Here is an 18,566-nt window from a genome sequence, read left to right on the forward strand (position 1 = left end):
GGAGGGGCGCCTGTTTTGCCGCGTGTGGAAACTTGGGGCCAAAGAGTGGGGTACATAGTGGGATACTGGAAGATGACTGGTACTCCTGGAACTATAACTCAGAATTACTACTTTCAGAAAAGTAGGGGAGAAAATAGCCAGAAAACAGTGTACAATGGGCCTGAGTGGTATACATCAATGCTGCAGTATTACCTTCCACTCGTACGATTACAGTTTTTTCTCTCTTCATTTCTTTCACTTCCTTTATTTTGGCTTGGCAGGTGTAAGTACCAGAATGTGAGTACTGCAGTGACTCCACTGTGAAGGGGTTTTGGAAAACCTTGTTTTTCTGAAGCACAGAAAGAACAGGTCAGAAGCATACTGTATTAAAACAGGCCAAGATTTAACTTCTGGAAGAACTAGAAGTGCAAGGAATGACCACAGCCTAGAGAGGAGCACAGGACATCCGTGCAACACATAATTCAACTATCAGCCTGTATACAATCATCGTTTGTACAACAATTTACTTTCACTAGAGAATTGAGCTCACTCAGCAGGATTCTTATTCCCAGTCTCCAGCAGTGTGGTCCCAAATCTCAAAGCTGCCTAATCAGAATTACAACTATTGTGTTCCTAACACAGATGAGGCTACACACAGGGAGGTTAAAGTAACAGTGACCTCAGTCTTTAATAATACACTCCAGAGTGAGGAACAGGCCTTAGGGGCCGGCTTATATACAGTGCTCCCAAGGGATGCTGGGATCCCTTGGGACTTCAGGGGATGAGCTCCCTGTTGGCGGAACATGGGAGTGCATGCTTTAGGGATACACAACAACAACAAACATTTGTTTTCAGCGTGGTGGAAGGACCGACCCTGGCACAGTGCAATGTGCCAGCCACCTTGATGTTTCAGACAGTCAACATAATGCTGCATACCTGGCTTACTTGTCACTAAGGGCTAGAAATTGCGTAGCGTCCGGTTTGGGGTGATAACTTTTGTGGGAGTGCAAAAGTATCGTGGAGCGCTACACAACTGATTCCAACGGGAATTCCGGTTTAGCGCTCCAAGAGAGAAGTGGAGCGCTAAATCAAGCAATACCACTTCCCTTAAGAAGATTTTGATTTTATTAGTGCCTTTATGACCATCGGACGTTTCAAAGCACTTTACAGCCAATGAAGTACTTTTGGAGTGTAGTCACTGTTGTAATGTGGGAAACACAGCAGCCAATTTGCACACAGCAAGCTCCCACAAACAGCAATGTGATAATAACCAGATAATCTGTTTTTGTTATGTTGATTGAGGGCTAAATATGGGCCAGGGCACCAGGGATAACTCCCCTGCTCTTCTTCGAAATAGTGCCATGGGATCTTTTACGTCCACGTGAGAGAGCAGACGGGGCCTCGGTTTAACATCTCATCCGGAAGATGGTGAAGGAAGCGAGAGTGGCGGTAGTGGTAGAGCGGTGCACAATGTTCCGTGCAGCTCTGCCGGTTTTATAGCCTCCTTCCCTCACTTAAAGGAAAGGTCCAATGCTGCGGTCATTGAAGGCTAAGGCTGGGAATGGTCGTCGACGGCCCCTTGGACGTGGACATCAGCCCAAAGCACTCAGAAAGCAGAGCTGAGAAATCGCAGGCCAGAAAAAAATCAAAATACAGTACACTGGGGACATAATTAAATTTTGGACATAATTAAATTTTGGCCTACCTGACCACCACTGCCTTTAATTAGCGCTCCCCAAGCGGCCAGACGAGGTGACAATGCCTCCTGCAGCTGCCGTTATTGACAACCGGTGATGCTGCAGGAGGCGGAAGCGAATTTTACATCTGGGGCGATAACGGGGAGCTGCGTACCCGATGATGTCACGATCTCTGGGACGCAACAGATCAAGGCAGTAAGTTTTAGCGCCAGCGCTAACCCACCATGGAAGTTTGCAGGCTTCAGTGATTTTGCCGCGCCCGGTCGGTAAGCCCTTAGTGCCCCGTTATCGTTCCCCGGAGGTGCAAAGGAGGCCAATTTCTTCCCCTAATTGGTTAATCATGGTCCTCATCAGGACAAAGATAAGAGCAAGTAAAGACCACCATGAGGCTAATTACCCCTTTAAAGTACTTAGTGGTAGGTTATTGCAGACCAGATCCTTCTCTCCCTGAAACAGCTTCCCCCTTTGCTACAAATCCTCACAGCTTGGCAGTAGATCTCACCCATGGGCTGAGGGAAGCGCTTACATTGTTGTCTAGGAGTTCTGAACTGTGAAGAAAAATTGTATGGACACATGTCTTATACACCAATAGTTGAATCTGCAGTGGAATTTTGCTACCTTGAAGAAAGACGAGAAAGACCAAACTGTCTTTCATCCCTAATGTTAGTACCCACCAATATCCTTAAAACAAACAAAACAAATGGGACAGATGTCTTCTATCTTCCAATCAATACCTTTGAGATCTCCTCTTATGCCATGCAAAGCTATTGTACTTACTCTGTAGCACCCACCACCATCGCCAACTGGTTAGCGCATTGTTCAAATTGTGAGTTGAGTTCTCCTGGATGGCCATCTAACTGAGTATTGTTGGAGTTCCAATGTGCTGTGCCTTGGAATAGTGGACCCTAGGTTCTGCTTATGAGTAAATCGGGAATTTCATATCAGAAGGAAAAGAGAAAAAGAGGCAGAGCAAATCCAAGGAAGAGAAGAAGTGATGGTTAGAAAACCAAGGGAAAGGACATTAGAACATATTCAGAGGACGAGAAAGAGGAAGTTCGTTAAGTGCCATTATGGGAAACAACAATCTCTTGAAATTTGCTTAAAATGAGTTGGGAGGAATTTCCCAGCATTTTCCCTGAAATTGACGAGTTTTTTCTGTTTTTGGTCTTCCCATAAATTAGCATTACAAGCAATTGGAAAGGACACTGTGACGTCCAATGGATAGACTGGGCATTGATAGACTGAATGGTATTTTCTTGCTTCTATTTTTGTTTGTTCAGAAAAGAGGAAAAGGAAAGCCAAAGGAAAGGAAATGTAAAGGAGAGACAATGAGGGAAAGAAAAATCTAGGGAGAGAAAATCAAGGAAAACGAATAGAAAGAAAAAAGAGAAAAAAAATAGGAACAAAGGAAATGCTAGACAAAAAAGACCACAGTGCATCTAGTTCGACTTCTACCATCCTGATAGTTGCATGATACAATGATAATGGAGTTATTGACTCATCGTAACAATCCATCTCTGTCAACAGATCCAGGCATGAGGTGAGGAAAACACTAGTGATAGAGAGCTTTGGGAAACTGTTCCTGCAAAGCATGCTACACTTACCATATGGCATGTCACAAATTACTCCTATACTGTATCCCAAAATGTTATTTCCTGAAAGAAAAAGGGGTGGCAAAGAAAAAGAGAGGGTCTAAAAAATCAAGAGAAAATAACAATGAAAAGGGACAGCGAAAACAAAAAGCGGGGAAAAGGGGTATGATTGGTACATGACTGAAGGGGACTAATTTTAACTCCCCAGCCAATGTAAACGTGGCAATAGTGATCCAAAAATGGTATTGAGCCACTCTCTGCCCCATTAACCTTGCCGCTCCAGCCACTACATCTATGATGTACATAGGACACCGATTGCAATTTGGAGGTACTAATGGACAAAGCGTGCTCCTGCAGGCCCACAAAAATGCTACCAGCCCATCCAAGGACCTCCCCCAGATTACCTCCCACCTCCTCCAGGCTCTGATTATCAGCCGGCTCAACATGGAAGCTGGTCAATTTCCCATCCTCCCAGAACCGAGGAGCTACTGCTAGACTCCCATTTGGCGGCTGCAGCTCATCGGCAGAACGTAACTCCGACCCAGGCCTCAAAATGGCTCGGGCCTCACACTGGCAACAACGGGCAAGTGGAAAGCACGTTCTGCCCATCTGGTCTCTGCCTTTAGTTCAAATCTATTCGAAGGAGTTTACAGAAAGGAAAAGTGAAGGGAGTAAAGCAGAAAATATAAAATCATCTCCCAGGAGGTTAGTAAATTATTATTGAAACCTTAGCAACCGTCAAAGTAAAGATGGACTAATTTGAGGAAGGGCTTTGGGCATTTGAGGGGCTAAATTTTGACATTCACTCCTCAATTCTTTCACACATCATATCAACAATCTGACCAAATTCGTGAGCATTAATTCTAGCTGTTTAGCATAGGTTGGAAGCAATATTCAGCAGCTTACTTTCATCAGGGTAACATCCACAGTTCCAGAGGAGACAGCGATACATTCCAGGGTTATATTCTCCCCAACCAGCTTGGAGATGTTTTCACTAGGATTCATAGTCAAGGCCAAGTCTGTTAATAATAGGATATTTTTAAGTTACTACTTCTCCACTTCATCAGATTCCATATATTTCAAGGTCACTTGTTTCCCCAGATTAAAACTGTGGAGTTTTTAAAGAGTCAGAAACCTTTTATGTTGGTGATTGTCTCTGCAAAGTTTCCGCCCTCTCTTCCCCTCCTCTCTTGAAATTGTTGCCTCCTTGCTGGGCTATAATTCCACAGGCACTGGGCATCATCATTTGGTACCTTAACCAAGGGGCCAGTCTACATGCATGAGCCCTGAGTGTTGGTAGGCTATTTCACTATAAAAGAGATTTACAGCCAAGCCCAATCTCGTCTTTGCCCGATATCCATTCACATACACTTCCAGCAGTGGTCACTGGATATTAATAAAGAATGGAAAACCTATGGAAAGTAGTACAGTTGAGACCAATCTGGTTATCAACCAGCATCCATACATATGCACTTCCAGCAATGAGTGATGATGAGGAGTGGGAATTCCAAGTACGTTTCAACTCCCTGGGGGTAATTCTGACTGTAATAGCGTAAAAGGAGTGGCAGCGAATTGACAGCCCGTTTTACATCTCTCCCAACTTTCATTTCCATCAACATCAATAGAAATGAAAATCTGTTAAAGCACTGTTCACCACGATTCTCTGCTTTCTGTCCCTTCACCAATTTCGTATCCATGACTGCTACTGACCCTTTAATTCCATCACTTTTTTCAGGATGACTAATGCCAGTTTATGTGGAAAAATAATAATAAATAGAAATGTACTGATTTTAGTTATTCTTCTAGATTGTGGATAATGGAGTTGAATTATTGCTAGTTTTGTGTAATGGACTCAGATCCATTGGGAATTGTATTGAAATTCCCTGTATTCATTTCAGGCATTCACGCAAAAGATCCAAATCTCAGACATTTATTTTGGATTTCTGATGATTTTAACAGGTAAATCAAAGTACCACAATCAAGCAGAAAACCAGGTTTTCAGAAGCTTGTTGCCAAGTGGAGTTGTTACAGTGAATATGATTTTAACAGCTATCACAGAGGCTAGTCTCACTTCCTTCGTAATGGACGACTAAACATATCCACAATTATGTGGCAGGAAAATGCCAGCCTATTCTAGTAAGCATTACTCAAGCTAGGAAATACATGTACTCAAACTTTAAAAAGCAGGAAATACATGTACTCAAACTTAAAAAAGCAGGACAAAAAAAAAAAATCCATAAATATTTCTATGTAAAAATAAATTGCTTACAGTGCACAGTGATGTTAACAGGATCCTTTATGTCAGGGTTATCATATGGTGAACATGCGTATTCACCGGTATCCTCTTGCGTCACATTAATCAGCTCATAATGGTTTGTGCCGACAGCTTTCTCCTGTCCCTATGAAATTGATAAAGTAGACATATGTTCAATACACATCTGATTATTATAAAGTGGACGCCACAAATGAAACGTTCCATATTCGTAAGTCTGCTGTCGGTCAGGACACTTACCAATCTTGAAAACATGTTATTGATGTGAAACAAGGCCTTAACAATGAAGTATAATAACCCATCTTTAAGTAAAGTCACAGAAATCATAGAATAGTTACAGCACAGAAGAAGGCCATTCGGCCCGTCGAGCCCGTGCAGACTCTCCGCTAGTCCCACTCCCCTGCCCTTTCCCTGTAGCCCTGCAAATTTATTTCCTTCAAATACTATCCAACTCCCTTTTGAAAGATAAAATTGAGTCAGCCTCCACCACCCTATCAGGCAGTGCATTCCAGATCTTAACCACTCGCTGTGTAAAAAAGTTTTTTCTTAGGTGTGTGGTTATTAATTTAAAAAAATGTACTGGGTTCTCAAGACTGTACATTTACATTTTATTTAGCTATTATAGATATAGGTATACATTCACACACACACTTTATGAAGCTATAATACATATAGATGTCCATATCGTGGCTCTAAATCCCGCTGGTCTCCTCAACTCCGGTGGGAGACTGGCAAAACCCCCGTTGTTTCAAAATCAACCTGTGAGTAGTGGAACTTCCATCCACCCCTTACAAAGCAAATGATGCGACAGGGGTGGGCTTAGCTGGGAGAAGGGTATATGACATTTACAAATAAAGAGAAAAGGGAGCTAAAAAAATATAAATAAATGGAGGACGAATTAAGACTAATCTAATAATTATATTTGACTTACGTCTTTGGTGAAGGTGAATTTGTCTGGTGAAGGGTACCCATCACCTGAGCATGATAGTGTAACATTTGTCCCCTCTGCAATGCCTTGTGCTGGTGACACCTGCAATGAAACCTTTGAAGTGTTGTCTGAACAAAAAAGGAGAAACAATAGTAGAAGTTAGCTCTTATAGCCCCAAGTATCCTTTGCATATTTCATACTAAAGTGAAATAGTTCTATGTTATTCAACAAATAGGGCCCTTATTATACACTGCCACATGACTGGAGAGCAATCTATCATTCTGTAGTAATTAGGGACAGGAAATTTGGCTAATTTGTCCCCTTCCTACTCCAGAAGCACAGGGGCCATTGTAGCACCCTACTGCTGCGCATACGCAGACCGGGGGTGGTCCATACTAGGGCGTGCACCTTGGGGAGAGAGAGAGGAAAGAAGCTTTAAGTCCTATGTCCTGCTGTTTTGAGCTTCTTGCAAAGATACAATTTAATTATGGGGGCAATATTGACAATGCCATACCTCGTGCAAGCCACTTCAGCACAGACAGGATTCAACCTGGAGTCTTGTCTGTATGATTCACTCATTGACTGGATAGACTCACCAAGCAATCAGAAACACGTTCACAGGGCAGGGTTTTTTAAAGCTTGTTTTCTTTCTTTAATGGGGATGTCACATCAAAGGCCACAAGTTTATGTCCATAGCCAGCCACATTCCTGAGTTGTCATGATTTCAACCATGTCACTCGAGTGAAGCACCAAATAGGGGCCAAATCATTATTGACCCTCTGGTAAGTGCGCAAAGACACTGCCTCGGCTCAGCTCAACTGCTGCTGAAACCCTCTTCCATGCCATTGTTACTTCTAGACTGGACTATTCCAATGCAATCCCGGTCAGCCTCCCACATTCCACACTCTATAACTTAAGCTCATCCAAAACTCGGCTGCCCGTGTGCTAATTACACCAAGCCCCGCTCACCCATCACCCCTGGGCTCGCTGACCTACATGGGCTCCCGGATAAACAACGCCGCAATTTTAAAAATCTTATCATTGTTTTCAAACCCCGCCATGGCCTCGCCCCTCCCTATCTCTGTAAACTCCTCCAGCCCAAGTCTGGCCTATTGCACATCCCCGATTTTAATCGCTCCACCATTGGCGGCCGTGCCTTCGGTTGCCAAGGCCGCAAGCTCTGGAATTCACTCCCTAAACATTTCCGCTTCTCTACTTCTCTTCCCTCCTTTAAGATGCTCCTTAAAACCTACCTCTTTGACCAAGTTTTTGGTCATTGAGCCACATATTGGGACAAATGTCAAATTTTGTTTGATAACACTCCTGTGAAGTGTTGGGACGTTTTACTACATAAAATGCAAGTTGTTGTTGTTGTTGCACTAGAGGGAAAATCATCATTGCTCATATGCATTTGCTCATATGTAGCTTATTGTAAGTATACCTTGTAGTAAATGAAGTTAGTCAAACCAGTAATTTCAATAATTTGGAATAAACCACCATTTTAACTGCCATATTACATGTTACCCATGTAGCATCATTACATGCTATGTCAGTGCAGGATAAACCAAATAAACAAAGCAAGCAGCAGTTTCTGTGACTTCTGACTATGCTAGCTGTATATGCAATTTTTAAAACTGTATTCACAGGATATGGGCATCACTGGCAAGGCCAGCATTTATTGCCCATCCCTAATTGCCCTCAAGAAGGTGTTGGTAAGCAGGTATCCTGAACCGCTGCAGTCCGTGTGGTGATGGTAGTCCCAGTCTGTGTGCTGAAGGTAGAGAGGGAGTTCCAGAATTTTGATCCAGCAATGATGAATAAACGGCAGTATATTTCCAATTCAAGGTGGTGTGAGGGGAACTTAGAGGTGGTGGTGTTGCCACACGCCTGCTGCCCTTCTCGGTGGTTGAGGTCGCAGGTTTGGGAAGTGATGCCAAAGAAGCATTGGCCAATTACTGCAGTGCATCTTGTAGATGGTACACACTGCAGACAAGGTGCGCTGGTGGTGGAGGGAGTGAATGTTTAAGGTGGTGGATGGGATGCCAATCAAGTGGGCTGCTTTGTCCTGCATGGTGAGCTTCTTGAGTGTTGTTGGAGCTGTACTCATCCAGGCAAGTGGAGAGTATTCCATCACACTCCTGACTTGTGCCTTGTAAATGGTGGAAAGGCTCTGGGGAGTCAAGTGGTGAGTCACTCGCTGCAGAATACCCAGCCTCTGACTCTTATTGTCATGGTATTTATGTAGCTGGTCCAGTTAAGTTTCTGGTCAATGGTGACTCCCAAGATGTTGACGGTGGGGGATTAGACAATGGTAATGTCATTCAATGTCAAGGGGAGGTGGTTAGACTCTCTCTTGTTAGAGATGGTCTTTGCCTGGCACTGTTGGGGCGTGAATGTTACTTGCCACTTATCAGCCCAAGCCTGAATGTCATCCAGGTCTTGCTACATGCGGGCATGGACTGCTTCATTATCTGAGGAGTTGCGAATGGAACTGAAAACTGTGCAGTCATCAGCGAACATCCCCACTTCTGACCTTATGATGGAGGGAAGGTCATTGATGAAGCAGCTGAAGATGGTTGGGCCTAGGACACTACCCTGAGGAACTCCTACAGCAATGTCCTAGGGCTGAGATGATTGGCCTCCAAAAACCACCACCATCTTCCATTGCGCTAGGTATGACTAGCCAGTGGAGAATTTGCCCCGCATCCCATGGACTTCAATTTTACTAGGGCCTCTTGATGCCACACTTGGTCAAATGTTGCCTTGATGTCAAGGGCGGTCATTCTCACCTCACCTCTGGAATTCAGCTCTTTTGTCCATGTTTGGAGCAAGGCTGTAATGAGAACTGTAGCCAGGTGGTGCTGGCAAACCCAAGCTGAGCATCGGTGAGCATGTTATTGGTGAATAAGTGCAGCTTAATAGCACTGTTGACGACACCTTCAATCACTTTGCTGATGATTGAGAGTAGAATGATGGGGCAGTAATTGGCTGGATTGGATTTGTCCTGCTTTTTGCGGACAGGATACACTTGGGCAATTTTCCAATCTGTCGGGTAGATGTTGTTGTTGCTGTATTGGAACAGCTTGGCCAGAGACAGAGCTCATTCTGGAGCACGAGAGTTCAGCACTACAGCCGCGATGTTGTCGGGCCATAGCCTTTGCTGTATCCAGTACGCACAGCCATTTATTGATATCACATGGAGTGAATTGAATTGGCTGAAGACAAAAAGCAGAACAAAGCCAATCCAGCCAATTACTGCCCCATCATTCAACTCTCAATCATCAGCAAAGTGATTGAAGGTGTTGTCGACTGGCTTCTATGATGGTGGGAACCTCAGGAAGAGGCAGGGATGGATCATCCACTTGACACTTCTAGCTGATGATGGAGGATGTCCTTAGTGTGAAGGCAGGGCTTTGTCTTCACAAGGCCATGTGGTGGTCACTCCTACCAATACTGTCATGTACAGATGCATCTGCAACAAATAGATTGGCAAGGACAAGGTCAAGTAGGTTTTGCGCCCCTCGTGTTGGTTCTCACCATCTGCCACAGGCCCAGTCTGGCTGCTATGTCCTTCAAGACTCGGTCAGTAGTGGTGCTACTGAGCCACTCTTGGTGATGGACATTGAAGTTCCCCACCCAGAGTACATTCTGTGCCCTTGCTGCCTTAAGTGCTTCTTCCAAGTGCTGTTCAACATGGAGGAGTACTGATTCATCAGCTGAGGGAGGGCTGTAGGTGCTAATCAACAACAACAACTTGTATTTATACAGCGCCTTAATGTAGTAAAACGTCCCAAGGTGTTTCACAGGAATTTTATAAGACAAAAATCTGTCACCGAGCCACATATGAAGAAATTATGGCAGATAACCAAAAGCTTGGTCGAAGAGGTAGGTTTTAAGGAGCATTTTAAAGGAGTAAATAGGAACATAGGAAAGAGGACCAGGAGTAGGTCATATGGCCCCTCGAGCCTGCTCCGCCATTCAATAAGATCATGGCTGATCTGATCATGGACTCAGCTCCACTTCCCCACCCGCTCCCCATAACGCCTTATCCCCTTATCGTTTAAGAAACTGTCTATTTCTGTCTTAAATTTATTCAATGTCCCAGCTCCACAGCTCTCTGAGGCAGCGAATTCCACAGATTTACAAGCCCCTGAGAGAAGAAATTTCTCCTCATCTCTGTTTTAAACGGGCGGCCCCTTATTCTAAGATCACGCCCTCTAGTTCTAGTCTCCCCTATCAGTGGAAACATCCTCTCTGCATCCACCTTGTCAAGCCTCCTCATAATCTTATACGTTTCGGTAAGATCACCTCTCATTCTTCTGAATTCCAATGAGTAGAGGCCCAACCTACTCAACCTTTCCTCATAAGTCAACCCCTTCATTCCCAGAATCAACCTAGTGAACCTTCTCTGAACTGCCTCCAAAGCAGAGACAGAGAGGTAGCGAGGCGGAGAGATTTACAGAGGGAGTTCCAGAGCCTAGGCAGCTGAAGCCACAGGCACTAATGGTTGAGCAATTATAATCAGGGATGCTCAAGAGGGCAGAATTTGAGCAGCACAGATATCTCGGGGCAGGGTGGGGGAGTGGTTGTGAGGCTGAAGGAGATAAGAGATAGGGAGGGGCGAGGCCATGGAGGGATTTGTAAACAAGGACGAGAATTTTGAAATTGAGGCATTGCTTAACCGGGAGCCAATGTAGGTCAGCGAGCACAGGGGTGATGGGTGAGAGGGACTTGGTGCAAGTTAGGACACGGGCAGCTGAGTTTTGGATCACCTCTAATTTACATAGAGGCAGAATGTGAGAGGCCAGCCAGAAGTGCTTTGGAGTAGTCAAGCCTAGAGGTAACAAAGGCACGGATGAGAGTTTCAGCAGCAGATGAGCTGAGGCAGGGGCGGAGACGGGCAATGTTACGGAGGTGGAAACAGGCGGTTTTAGTTATGTCATGGATATGTGGTCAGCAGGAGGTTTCCTGGCCTATATTTGACCCGATGCCATGAGACTTCATGGGGTCCAGAGTCAATGTTGAGGACTCCCAGGCCATTCCTTTGCGACTGTATACCACTGAGCACCACTTGTGGGTCTGTCCTGCTGGTGGGACTGGGCATACCCAGCGATGGTGATGGAGGAGTCTGAGACATTGGCTAAAAGGTATGATTCTGTGAGTATGACTGTCAGGCTGTTGATTGACTAGTCTGTGGGACAGCTCTCCCAATTTTGGTACAAGTCCCTGGGCTGCGTGTGCCGGTGTTGTGTCCAAATCCAGGTCGATGCCAGGTGGTCCGTCCACTTTTATTCTTCTTGTAGTTTTTGATAACAGCTTTGATACAACTGAATGGCTTGCTGGGCCATTTCAGAGGGCAGTTAAGAGTCAGCCACATTGCTGTAGGTCTGGGTTAGGCTGGTGAAGGATGGCAGATTCCTCTCCCCTCAAGGACACTAATGAACCAGATAGGTTTTTTCATAATTCATGATCACACATGGTCACCATTACTGATACTAGCTTTTTATATAATTAATTTAATTTAAATTTCCCAGCAGCCATGGTGGGATTTGAATTCATATCTCCAGATCATTAATCCAGGCCTCTGGATTACTTCCAGTAAGATAACCACTATGCTACCGTCCCTCTGCAGGATTGTTGGCCAATGAATGCAGAATAACATTTTGTTATTCAATGATTTTAATGTTTTAAATGTGATATATAGGAGCTAATATACTACAGGATAATGAGGCATTGTTATCCCGACTAAGGAGTAATCCACATTAAGTGAGCATGAGGGGCCCTTGGACCAGGTTGACTGTGCCATAAATCACATGCTCTTTATACAAGTTAATAGTTTTATTATTACCACTCACTAATCACAATGATGCCAGCTGTTTTACTATCGCTCTGTGATAGACCAATCAACTAATTAATTTAAAGTCTCACTGCCAGCTGACTTCAGGATTGATCACTTGGAATGGCTTTATCACAGTTGGCAACAAGTGATTGTCTTGGGTGTCGTTCCTGTCACTTTTTTTTTGCAGAATCGACTGTGACAAATCCAAAATCTGTCCTGCTTCATATCGTATGATACATTTTAATTAGGATTTCTAGCTTGCCAGTATTGTCTTCGGTGACTATTGGCACTGCAGTCTATACTTTTCTGTATTGGGAAAGGTGTAAAATGTGCACCCGATGGGCCAGGCTGGAACTATAGTATCCGTGACTCAAATATTCAAATAATGCAACTTTGGGATTTCTTCTTTTCTCTGATGTCTCTAAATACATTAGAGTCTATGTCTAGGTGGCCATGTGAAATAGCTTTTCTCATTCTCACGTTTACACGATGATACTGCCACCATGTGGTTTCCATCAACCTAGCAAAACCCTCTGTTCGAGTAAGTTACTGAAGAATAGAGGACAAATAGCCAGCAGTTCTTGCTCCATCTGTTCAGGAAGACACCTAACTCATCAGACTGCTAATTGCTTTCAAATCTGTCCTTAATTGACTGTTTTGATTAATTGTGAAGGCACTTTTTTGTATTTCCTTTTGTACCAGCTTGACTTCAAGAAGCACATAATCAAGCTTATAGACTAGGGGCTCCACTTTCCTCTCCCTGCATTACTATAAGGGCCAGTAGATACAAGGCAAGTTATGGGAAGAAAATTGCTAAGTGAAACAAAAGAGGAAATAGCAGAGGCTTTGACGATCATTTTCCAATCCTCTCTGGCTTCAGGTGTGGTGTCAGAGATGTTTCCACTGATAGGGGAGACTAGAACTAGGGGGCATAATCTTAGAATAAGGGCTGCCCATTTAATAAAACTGAGATGAGGAGGAATTTCTTCTCTCAGAGGGTTGTAAATCTGTGGAATTCACTGCCTTAGAGAGCCATGGATGCTGGCTCATTGAATAAATTTAAGGCAGAGATAGACAGTTTCTTAACTGATAAGGGATTATGGGGAGCGGGCAGGGAAGTGGACCTGGGTCCATGATTGGATCAGCCATGGTCATATTAAATGGCATAGCAGGCTCAAGAGGCAGTATGGCCTACTCCTGCTCCTATTTCTTATGTTCTTATATAGGACTGTTATTGTGGTGCCTTTTATTTAAGAAGCGAGAAAGGGATAGACTGAGTAATTGCAGGCCAGTCAGCCTAACATCAACGTTGGGAAAATTATTAGAGAAAATCCTGAAAGACAGGATAAATGACACGGATTAATCAAGGACAATCAGCACGGATTTGTTAAGGAAAGGTCATATCTTGACTAACTTGATTGAATTTTTCAAGGAGGTAACCAGGAGGGTCGATGAAGGCAAAGCATATAATGTAGTGTATATGGATTTTAGCAAAGCTTTTGATAAGGTCCCACATGGCAGACTAGTCACAAAAGTAAAAGCCCATGGAATCCAGGACAAAGTGACAAGTTGGATCCAAAATTGGTTCAGAGGTAGGAAGCAAAGGGTAATGTTAGATGGGTGTTTTTGCGACTGGAAGGATGTTTCCAGTGGGGTTCCGCAGGACTCAGGACTAGGTCCCTTGCTTTTTGTGATATACATCAATGATCTAGACTTTAATATAGGGGGTACGATTAAGAAGTTTGCAGACGATACTAAAATCGGTTGTGTGGTTGATAATGAAAAAGAAAGCTGCGGACTGCAGGAAGATATCAATCAACTGGTCAGGTGGGCAGAACAGTGGCAAATGGAATTTATTCCAGAGAAATGTGAGGTAATGCATTTTGGGAGGACTAACAAGGAAAGGGAATACACATTAAATGGTAGGATACTGAGAAGTGTAGAGGAACCAAGGGACCTTGGAGTGCATGTCCACAGATCCCTGAAAGTAGTAGGTCAGGTAGATAAGGTGGTTAAGAAGGCATACGGAATGCTTGCCTTTATTAGCCAAGGCATAGAATACAAGAGGAGGGGGGGGGGGGTTATGCTTGAAATGTATAAAACACTAGTTAAGCCACACCGCATTACAGGAAGGACGTGATTGCACTGGAGAGGGTACAGAGGAGATTTACGAGGATGTTGCAGGGAGTGGAGAATCTTAGCTATGAGGTCAGATTAGAGAGGCTGGATTTGTTTTCTTTGGAACAGAGGAGGCTGAGGGGAGACCTCATTGAGGTGTATAAAATTATGAGGGGTCTAGATATAGTGGATAGAAAGGGTCTATTTCCCTTAGCAGAGGAGTCAACAACCAGGGGGCATAAATTTAAAGTAATTGGTCGAAGGTTTAGAGGGGATTTGAGGGGTGTTATGGGGGTCTGGAACTCACTGCCTACAGGCCTAGAGCTGGATTGTGGGATTAAGCTGGATAGTCTCTTGTTGGCCGACATGGCCACAATGGGCCGAAACGGCCTCCTTCCGTGCTGTAAACTTCTATGATTCTAAGAGTTCAGAACATGTATTGTTTTGGAAGCATATTGCAAATTAAGTACTGTGGGCCCAACATTGGCCATGACTTGCATCAGTTTTTTTGGAGTAAGTTGTTTTTTCTGGTGTAAGTTAGAAAATGCCATTTTCCCCAAAAACTTGCTCCAAAGTAAGTCAGTTATTTATGTATGATTTTTTTTTTTGGTCAGTTTATTTTTCAAAAGGGGGCGTTCCCAGACACTTACGACAGTTTTGGCCATTTATGCCACTTTGGCCAGCAAAAACGTACTCCAAATTCACTTAGGTCAGCGTATGTGGCCAGCTCTGAAAAACCTTGCGGGCAGTTAAGAAAAAGCAGTGCACATTTGGCAGACATTAGGGCAGGGATTGGGGAGGGAAGGGAACTGGAGAGGACCTCAACAACCAAGCAACAAACATTAAGGAAAAGCTCAAATCATTAAAATACAATTAAAAAATAAGTAAATCCTACTTTATCTTTAAAGTCTGCCTGGGAAAGGCACCAAAACTCTCCTCCTCCCCTCCCCCCCCGCCCCGCCCCCAAAACTCTCCTCCTCCCCGCTCCAATCAAAAGTTTCAAGCACAGCCACTAAATAAAAAATAAAAGCAAAGTCCTTACCTGCCCAGGAACTCAGCGGGCCGGCCGGCCGGTGCGGGAGTTTCCTTGGCCGGGGATAGGGTGCGGTGAAATCGGGCGTCCCTTCGGCCTGGGATAGGAGCTGCGAGCATTGGGCCCTGCTCACAGCCCACAGGACGCGCTGGGGAGGGCAGGAGCATGCGCGCACCTCTCACTGAGCATGCGCGTAGGTGCCGGTAGTGCTTTGTGCGCTGGCCTGTTGCTCCCCCCACCTCCCCTCTTCAACCTCCACGTCATGCCAGGACTCCAGGGACTCCGAAGAGCAGCCAGGATGATGCTCCTTTTTTCTGGCGCCCTTTCCAGCGCGCAAAGTCGGCGCGCTTCAGGTTAGTGCGCTGAAAAAAGGGGTTCGGCAAAGTTGGGCTATGTAATCTAATTAAATCAGCTGCTTTACACTTTTTGCTTCTGATTACTATTACTTCTTCTTAAACTTGATTTATAGTTTCAGTCTAAGTAATATCTGTCAACGTGTTATATTTTGCCAGTTTCAGAGAGATAAGGGGGACCGAAATTGTCCCTTTCAGAAAGGCCCATCGTAGAAATAAGGACTTTTCACCCAAGGGCAGGCAGTGGAAGTGACCCGGCCGGAATTGCCCCAGGGATGATGGCAGCGAAAACAGGTTTGCGCTGTGCCCCTTACTTTTCGTCCTGGGCGGTGGCACACACGGCGATGACATCATCGGCGTGCATATCAACCCCTTATCACCCCGCGCCAACCTCGCTCCTGCGGGGCAATTCCCCCAGCGGGGTGATAAGAGGTCGGCACGCATGCCGATTACATCATCGCCGTATGTGTCGCCGTCCGGGACGAAAAGGGTGGCTGTGGCACCCTGTCCGCCCTTAAAGGGGAGGGCCTCGTGCCGTGGCCACCATCTTTTAATTTTGTCGGCTGACTAAGCATTCGGCACAGCAATGGCGGCAGCTGGTTTGGCCAGGCTGCCTACACCCCCTCTTGAGTGCCGGGCCACTGGCCTGCCCGAAACCTTCCCTGATGGCCCAGTGGGCGCCATGGAAGTGGCTGCAGAGTTCGCAGCAGCACCCCCTTTAAGAGAAAGGGAGGGACGTTGCGACACATCAGCGCAATGTGGCACATCCACGTCGCGCTGACATTATCAGTGCGGCGCTGACTCAAAATGCCCCGCTCCCGTCTCCCTCCCACCTCGAATGATTTTTTAAAAAGTTAAAGTGCCCACTTCCAGGCCTATAGCATCCGCCTACCACCGGGCAAAAAAAAAGCAGTTAATTCGAATTAAGTGAACCAAACCGAGCGCGGGGCAATTTCGGCCTCCAGGAGTTATGTAGTGACCTATACAGTTTACAGTGTACATACCAATGGGGGAAAAAAGATTTATTGTTCTCCCTCTGCACACTATATCCTAGATTCTTAGCAAAAAATCAAGTTTCTGATCATGTGAAGCATGGGCTCACTTATGAAAGCTACTTTTTGTATGAACATGAGCAGAAAATACTGTGTGAAAACGTGAATTATGAAAGACTTTTACTTCCCAATAAGGGAGCAGTTATACTGCTGCTTTCACACTGATGCAAAGTGGGATTGCATGCACACTGATAAAGATGGCGGTATAACTCAGAAGTCAGGTCCAACTCCAAAGGGTATTGAGGGAAAGTTTAGTGAGATGTCCACTGGCAGTCCATCTCACAGCATTTCACTTTCTCATTGGGTATACAAGGGCCTGAAATTCTTGGGATTCTCTTCACTAGTGCAAGTGTCAGAGACCCCATGCCAAATCCCATGCATGGAGTCAACTGTATGCTTGGGTTGGACCTGCAAGGGTGCATCAGTGATACCCAATTCGACCTGCTGGTGGAAAGTCAGAGTGGTGCCATACTGCTCCAATTGCCGAGAGGATTTCCAGCAAGTCCCTGAGAAGTGGCTTCTACTAGTCTTCTGCTATCAATAGAGCAAGCAGGGGCAAATAATTGCTCCCCTACAGGTTTATCACAAATAAAGCTTGGTCAAAGTGGATTTTAAGGTGAGCTTTAAAGGAAGAGAAGGAGGTGAAGAGGCGAATGGTTTTAGGGAGCAAAATCCAGAGCTTAGGGCATAGGTGACTGAAGGTACGGCAACCAATGATGGGGCGAAAGGAGGGGAATGTACAATAAGACCAGAGTCAGAGGAATACAAAGTTGCAAAGCTGGAGGAGGTTACAGATTTAAATATGAAGATCAGAATATTAAAGAAGAGGCATTGCGGGACTGGGGGGAGGGGTAATGTGAGTCAGCAAGGGCAAGATTTTCGGTGAATGGGACAGGATATGGGCAGCAGAGTTTTGGATGAGCTGAAGATCACCTCGGGTGGAGGCTGGGAGGTGTCATGCATGTATGCTTGGATTTACTAGCCACCAAGTGGCGCCACTGTCGGAGGTCATTGGGCTGTGCACACGTGTGTGTGTCCCAGGTATAAAAGGCCAGCCATCTTGTAATGTAATCTTTTTGGGTCCAAAGAACGTATAGCCAGGTTTGTACCTGTTCAGAGTTTACAGTATTCAGTCTATTGAGTTATTGCATACACAACAGGAGGCCAGCCAGGAGAGCACTGGAATAGTTGAATCTGGAGGTGACAAAGGCATGGAACAAAGCTTCACAGGCAGTTAGACTGAGGCAGCGCTGGAGTTGGGCAATGTTATGGAAGTAAAAACGGTCTTTGTGATAGAGAGGATATTGGGTTGGAAGTTCAGCTAGGGGTTGAGTAGGACTCTCAGACTGCAAAACTCTGGTTCAACCCGAGGCAATGTCTGCAAAGGGGGGATCGGTGGCAAAGGAATGGAGTATGTGGTGGGGGTGGAAAACTTCCCCAAAGTTAAATGGAGAAACTGGGTATGGGATGTGTAATCTGACAATGCTGCGGGAGTAGAGGGATCGTCATCGTATATGTGGAAACTGACCCCATGTTTACATGTAATGTTGCCATGGGGCAGCACATAGATGAGCAAGAGGAGAGGGCCAAGGATAGAAGCCAGTGGCAACAGTCCGATGCTGGAAGAGAAGCTAATACTGGAGATGCTCTGCCTACAATCGGATAGGTAAGAGTGTAACCAAGCGACGGCAATTCCCCTGAGC

At 45.1% G+C, this 18,566-nt stretch overlaps 1 protein-coding gene across 1 annotated transcript in view; it reads right to left on the bottom strand.

Moving 5' to 3' along the window:
* alcama (activated leukocyte cell adhesion molecule a) overlaps positions 1 to 18,566 on the bottom strand; it is a 338,861-nt gene that overhangs the window by 30,651 nt on the left and 289,644 nt on the right. Inside the window, exons 7-10 of the mRNA XM_070893627.1 lie at positions 6,472 to 6,596; positions 5,538 to 5,667; positions 4,175 to 4,287; positions 193 to 328 (exon numbers count right to left, since the gene is read on the bottom strand). Of these exons, the coding sequence (XP_070749728.1) occupies positions 193 to 328; positions 4,175 to 4,287; positions 5,538 to 5,667; positions 6,472 to 6,596 (504 nt within the window). The remainder of the gene's footprint in view (positions 1 to 192; positions 329 to 4,174; positions 4,288 to 5,537; positions 5,668 to 6,471; positions 6,597 to 18,566) is intronic.

Source organism: Pristiophorus japonicus, chromosome 11, assembly GCF_044704955.1.
Source record: "Pristiophorus japonicus isolate sPriJap1 chromosome 11, sPriJap1.hap1, whole genome shotgun sequence".
NCBI lineage: Eukaryota > Metazoa > Chordata > Chondrichthyes > Pristiophoridae > Pristiophorus > Pristiophorus japonicus.